Raw genomic sequence first — 7,238 nt, 5'->3', positions numbered from 1 at the left:
GTGCGCGCGCAGGCTGTTAGAGTTGTAGCAGCAGGGATGATCGAGTCGTTGGCCGAGGCGTCAAAAGCGGAAGGATCACGATCAGGTGTACGAGCGCAGGGGGAGACCGGGTCTGCCGGAGATGATGCGTCCGTGCGCGTCAAGCTCGCCATGGTGGATCGTGTGGGTGCTGTGATGCCGCTGGGTCTATATATGGCCATGTTATCCTTGTGTAGCTGTACTCTCGAGTCCATTGAGTTGAATAGCAAGCCAACATACAGGCCGTGTGGCGGCCGGGGCGTTCGTCGCCAAGTTCTTGCATATCCACTGTTCATCTTCTACCTCTGTTCGGCGTGAGAGAAAGAGAGAACTGAGGGCTCGTTTCCAACAGCAGAATCTACACTTGGGTAAAAGGACCAGCTCACGCAGATTACCTTTGAGTCATTGTTGAGGAGGGTAAACGGGCGCCGAAGCATGCCCAGGAGCTTGCAGCTTGATGCCCCGGCTGCGCATGTACGTCAGGAACTGACCGGGCAGCTCTTCCAGAAGAGATTGGACAACGGAGATCTGGTCACCTGCACACAAGGATACAAATGCCGGCGGTGAAGTTGTATCAGAAACAATACTCTGTGTTACAATATCAGAAACAACTACTCAAGTACAAATGCGGTATCCATACTGTGCTGACCTTGGACCTCCCTCATGGGAACAAACTGGACGATGTCGCGTGTCGCAATCCTGCCAGTCGAGCTTTCCAGTCGCCTACCGTTGTCTGCGTCTAGGATCTGCCGTAGAGAATTTTGTTTAGTAGAGCGAAAATAAGATCACAGAACAGTGTAATCCAATCCAACAGCCGCCTTTGTTTAGTATCAGACAGGAATAAAGTGACACTACATCATAAGTAGACACATTCTGGCAGATGCAAGTGAAAGTATGCCTGCAGCTTCAACGAATGCAAGGTACCACAGGTGCAACTAAAAAGGTGCAGAACCGTGCTGTGATAAACTGCCCGACTAAACTACTAAGTACCCAGATGGACAGATACAACATGCAACAGCTCAGCTTCAGAAAGGAAACTTGGTGAGGGGTTGAATCCTCTTTCTGTATGGCATGATTTTACTTACAGCATAAAGAAAGTGTGATAAGTTAATTCAGGGTTAGAGCTGACAGGAAATATTCAGAATATCTTCTTATTTGTCAAGAATGGGATATTTATCGCATACGAAGTAAATGTGTTACCTCCATTTGTTTGAAATCCGCATTTCCGACGCCAACGATGAGAACTGACGGTGGCAAATCTGATGCCCTTACAATACAATCTTTTGTTTCTTGAATGTCAGTGAGAACTCCATCCTGCAAAAATGCTCAGGTAAGTGACACGGACCAACAGAGGTCATGTAGAGAAATTTGATTGCATACCGTGATAATGAGCAAGACAAAATATTTATTGTTTGCGTATTTTTGAAGGGACTGGCTTGCAATTTCTGCAGCTTTGTTGATCACAGGCCCAAACATAGTTGGCCCGGGAAGGGAAACACTGTAAAGAGTAGTGGCGTACGCTGACATGATGCCTTCAACTCCAACAACCTGTGATAAGAAATAAATAAAACCTTAACACCAACGGTGATCTGGGATTATAAACACCATCATTAGGAGAAATAAAGAAACATAACATCAATATAAGCAATACGAATGATGTCAATCGTAGTCTATATGCTCATTTTGTTGGCAATGCTCATCAAGATTTCAGGAATTTATACTACACATGATTGGCAATCTCATAGCTGTGCTAATACATGATTGACATATACAAATTCCAAATCTGTAGACGCTATCACAGACACAAATGTTAAGAGTAAAAATATATCTAGTAGTAATTATAGAGGTGAATTGGGTGGCGCAAATGCGATAAAGAAAAAACAATGAAAATCTACTAATAATGATATCCACAAATCTTAAAGGTTTAAAATTACGAATATGCACTAATGTAGAAACCTTCATCAGTGTCGATTCAAAATCACGATCAGCGTTAGATTTTAAACCGACACTGATTACTCGGTAGACTATCAGTGCCGATTATGGAACCAGCACTGAAATCCTCATTAGTGCTGGTTAGTGGCTCCAACCGACACTGATAGTCGGTCCCCGATTTAACGTTTTTTAGTCAAACAAAGCGAAAAAAAGGGCCAGAGACACTCACCCAGTCACTGTTCACCTGACCTCACAATAGCTCCACGATTTTCGCTCGCATGCGCTTCCCAGGACTCGAACTCGCAACCTCACAGCAACTCCCCTCTCGCATGTGACACTCTAACCATCTCACCTCTAATTCGTTCTCGACTATAATAGTAAAATCAATCATTTTGATATTTTCTGATTGAATATTTGAACAGCTATTTAGATATCTAAATGATCTTAGATCAAAAAGTGATCAACTACAAAGTTGTAGATCTCTTAGAGGGCTACAATTTTCATATAAAGTTTTTTCTTATCCAAGTTAGTATAAAAAAGTTATGAATTTTTTAAGATAAGGTGTCAATTGACCATGGCGGTCGGCTAAAACTTTGTTATGATAATTTGGTCATTTAAATGATCTCAAGTTAAAAAGTTTTCAACTACAAATTTGTAGATCTCATCGAGTTATACAATTTTGATATAAAGTTTTTCCCCATTAGACTTCGTATGAAAAAGTTATGATTTTTTTAAAATAAGTTATGATAATAACAATCATCAGTAGTTGTTTACGACTAGAACTTGCACTATCGTAGGTAGAATCGACATTGATGTATTAATACCGGTTTCAGCTACGAACCGGCACTGATAGTGACTATCAGTACCAGTTCTAAGCTCCTCAGTAGTTGTTCGCGCGCGAAAATTTGAACCAACACTGATACGTCTTTAGTAGCGGTTCTTGTTGAACCGGTATTAATGAGATGCTACATATGTTATGTTTTATAAGTAGTGATGTAATATCACTTAGAAACTTTGTAAGAAATAATAACAGTAGGTTTTTTTTTCAGCCGACCAAAACTGGGCTTAAGCACTAGATTCTTGTGTGGGATGCTTTGTTACTCTCGTGAGGCCACTATTGACGAATAAAGAAAAAAATATAACTGGTCGATAGGAAAGATCATTAACACAAGTTTTCGAAAGTTGGTTTATAGGGGACCACTCATCTTAGTCGAGAATCATACATGGTTTGTGAGGAATAAAATTTAACACAATGAATTATTTAGCATGGTCTAAGGATAAACTACTCAGCAGACATGAACCTCACCTCACAGCCATTGGTAGTTGTATTCAAGTTAAAGCAATGCGATACATGCCCTTGTGTCTTTGCACCGAAACCCCATGCAGGGAATCGCCTATCAGTGTCATAAAACTGCAGAACCTCGCCAACCCCTAGGATTTCCTGGTATGTTAAATGATCCGATTAGCAGGCTTTTGATGCTCTCATAAAAAGTTTAGCAAACCAGACAAATCCTAACCTGTTGGTATGAATTAAGTCTGCCGGAGGAGTCAATGTAGTGCGAAGACTGTGGTGCGCGGGGGTCACCATTAGAAGCTGAAAAAGGGATGACAGATCTTAAACACATAGACAAAGCTCGAGATAATTATAACATAAGCTGGCAAATCGAACTAACCAGTAAAATCTAAAGCCACCATAAAATTGAGCTCAAATCCACTGGAAATATAGTCCAAGAAAGTATGCTGGACTTTTTCCTGAAACTTATCCATAAATAATTATCCTTTCAATTGAAAACAGTTTGTACATACGAAGAGAAGTTAGATGGAGTGACAATGTTGTTCAGTATATCACGTCATATAAGAAAACTCAAAGCTTTTTTTTGCCCTTTATGGCTGTAAAAATTCGCTCCAGACTTTTTTTTTTCGGGTGATAAGTGAGCTTTATTACTCTGAAATAAGGTTACAAACTGCATCACATACAGAAGAGATACACGGATGTGATCGATTCAACAGAGCATTTGATCCTCGAAACACCTGGGATAAGTTTGCTAACACATCTGAAGCCTTGTTTTGGTAACGAATAATCTTCTTGAGTAAAAGCTCATGGTCTCCATTGGTCATCTTTGTCCTCTTCTTGACATCCAGCCTTCGACGCTCGTCGCAACAGAAGAACGCCGACCACCTGAGCTGGAGCCAAGTCCAAACAGCCAACTCCTGACCGAGTCCCAATCTTGGTTGCTTTTGAGTTTGCAAAATCCATCGGCCACAACCACCAAGAATTACGGAGTGGGACTCTACAGGCCGGTGCCGCACCGCACGATAAATGGGATGTTGTCAGCCATCCGGCAAGGCAAGTAGACGGGGATGGCGCAAAGAGGCAAGTGGACGGGGACGGCGCAGAGAAAAATGGACGGAAACGACGCAGAGGAAAGTGGACGGGGACGGCGTGGAGAGGCAGGTGGACGGGGACGGTGCAGAAGGGTATCGTTCTATCCTGTCGCATTAAATGCAGCAAGATAAGGCTCTACGGGCTAAGCAAAGATGACGCACGGCAGCACGATATACAATATCGTTAGAGCAAGTTGGTATGCCTGGTACTTTGTAATGATGAGTTGAGTTAGATATTAGAATGAGCAGAGGTTATTTGTGTAGGGCCCGCATGTAAGTTCTCCCTCTCCCTACTATATAAAGGGATGAAGACCCCGTCTGTAACCAAGGGAGATCAATTCTGGTAAACTGCTAGAACACCGTCTGTAACCCAGTGAGATCTACGATAACACAAACACAGGACATAGGTTTGTTATCCTCCGGGAGACCTGAACCTGTGTAAACCCTGGTGTCCCCAAATCCATCATCTACACAGTAACACACCCAGTTCCTGAAACACTGTTCACACACCCACTGTCTAACATACCCCGGAATCACTGTCAGGGATTTACCCTCGACAAGAATACTTCAAGTTCTTCTTCTAAAGTATAAGTTGAGAGCCTCAAGAAGATGTCTCCAAGTTAAGTGCTCGGTAAGATTACTGCCTTTGAGATGACCATGAATATAGGGGTGGAAACTTTTTCCTCATTCGACACCAAAAACCTTGCTCTCACAAACAAACAAGCTCTTCCTCGAAAGCATCATCACACAAGTCATCTCGCAAGCCATCTCACAAGTGTCTTATGGTCAAAGATATGGATAACGATGTAAGTGATAATGAATTCAATGAGGATTCCCCCTCTCAAGAAGAACTCCTTTATTTGATCAATGAGCAACAAATGGCCCTTAAGAAACAATATAAAGAGCTTAAAATGCAATGCCCTTAATGATATTCATGCAACCTTTGTTTCTAATTATGAACAATTATTGAGCAAATTTAATTTGCTAAACAAGGAGCATGAAGAGCTAAGACTAAATTTGAGTGCATTGATCTCAAACTAAGATCCCTTTGAAGCAATCTACCTCACTCTTTAATTTTAATCCTAAGGTAGATGCTTCCACTTCTTGTGATAATTTAATTGATTTATCTAGCTCACCCATTTGCAATGAGATTTATGTTGAGAATGTTGTTGTAGAACCACCTAATGTTCTCATTTCACAAGAGAATGATGAGCTTAAGTAAGAAGTGGATAAACTCAAGAAGGACTTGGCAAGATTAAAGGGCAAAGAACGTGTCCAATCTCCTCAAGATAACCATGCTACCAAGGTGAAGAATCTTGCGGAGGGGTCAACCGTGACATGCTTCAAATATCATCAAGAGAGCCACAAGTCCTTCCGATGCAAGCAAGTAAACAAGTAAACCAAGGAAAATAAGATGATGATGAACCTCTCCAACAAGACATCCAACATCTACACCAAATCCAACTACATGATCAAGACCAAGAGCAACCACTACAAGCTCAATAAGAAAAACAATGAAAAAGTGGTTGCACACATTATTGGGAGAAAGGACTAAGGGTGGAACCAACCCAATTGAGTGCCTAAGTAAGTCATTACCAACATAAAGGGATCCCAATTGTTTAGGGTTTCCAAGAAGACTTGAAGTTCACAAGTCTCCTCAAGGATTTAGATACTAGGCTCACAAGATGAAGTAAAGATTCAATCAAAGAAGCCAAATATACAAGATTGAGCGTATTAATGAAGATCATAATCATAATATACCCAAATTCCCATTCAGATGTAAACAATGCAAAGGTACTAGATGCTCTCAATTCAATTTATTACAATGCTAGTGTAGGTTCTTTTTATACGATAGGTTGCTTGTGTTTCTCTTTTTCTTATGGGTAATCTACATGATTTATTAGTTGTAGGTTCCTTATATGACAATAGTTTTACAATTGGTATTGTTTATATACCACGAACCAATCTATAGGGTACCCTCCCCATTGTTATTAATAACAAGTACATATATCTCATAAATATTCAACACTTGTATGCACATATTTATGGGGAGTATATCCTATAGGTTGTGATTTTGAGACTAACATGTGTTTCAAGTGATATCTTTTGTAGTCTCATGGAGTGACCAACAAGTCCCCGAAAGGATGAAATGCTTAAAGGCTATAATTGGTATTACTGTCAATTTATTTGTTTATTTAAGTTACCTCCATACATAATATAGCTTAAACTTATATCTTGATATATTATCTAGTTGTGCATACATCTCTCTCTTATCATATGTATACACACATATAGAGGGAGTTTAAATCATATTATATGAGTTCCATGAATCGTGATCTATGTGCTTTCATTTTAATTGATACCATATTTTTAAAATGTTATCTCTACAAGTGGTATCCCTTCAATTGATATCATTTCATAGGATCATGATTTATGAAGCTCTCTCCTATGTGCTCTAATGCTCTTCCTTGAGTTCAACATATGTTTGTATCCCTTTTTGAGATTATTGATAAAATGGGAGAAGTTTGACGACCAAATTAAGAAGTATGCCTAGTGGAGAACAAGCAAGATGTCAAGGTTGATAAAGAGGTCTCTTCTACATTTGGTATCAAAATCATACAATGGAGAAGCTTTTGGATTGGTCGATCAAGGGAGATAATGGTAATGGAGAAAGAGGGAGTCACAACAAAAGAGAGACTAAGTGGTAAGAACATGCATCCAAGCAATATGGTAAGACTTTGTATTTTTTACAATTTATATCATTTATTATTTGTCACTTGCTTTGATTGTGTTGTCATTAATCACCAAAAATGGAGAGGTTGTAGCAAAAATGGCTCTATTAGGTCATAATTGTGATTTTGATGATTAATGACAAAATAGTCATTAGGACTAACATGTTTCTC

The 7,238-nt window shown here is 40.0% G+C and overlaps 1 protein-coding gene across 1 annotated transcript; it reads right to left on the bottom strand.

The window, feature by feature from the left end:
* Positions 1-375: 375 nt before the first annotated feature.
* Positions 376-3,732, bottom strand: LOC133929776 (protein BONZAI 3-like). Its single transcript, XM_062376550.1, has 7 exons — positions 3,624-3,732; positions 3,468-3,544; positions 3,257-3,391; positions 1,399-1,566; positions 1,219-1,332; positions 668-764; positions 376-554 (listed from the first exon to the last, which is right to left on the bottom strand). Exons 1-7 carry the CDS (start codon positions 3,715-3,717, stop codon positions 421-423), a joined length of 819 nt encoding a protein of 272 aa, XP_062232534.1. The 5' UTR covers positions 3,718-3,732; the 3' UTR covers positions 376-420.
* Between the last annotated feature and the right edge of the window lie 3,506 nt (positions 3,733-7,238).

Source organism: Phragmites australis, chromosome 9 (assembly GCF_958298935.1).
Source record: "Phragmites australis chromosome 9, lpPhrAust1.1, whole genome shotgun sequence".
Lineage (NCBI taxonomy): Eukaryota > Viridiplantae > Streptophyta > Magnoliopsida > Poales > Poaceae > Phragmites > Phragmites australis.
This window is presented reverse-complemented; position numbering and strand designations above follow the sequence as displayed.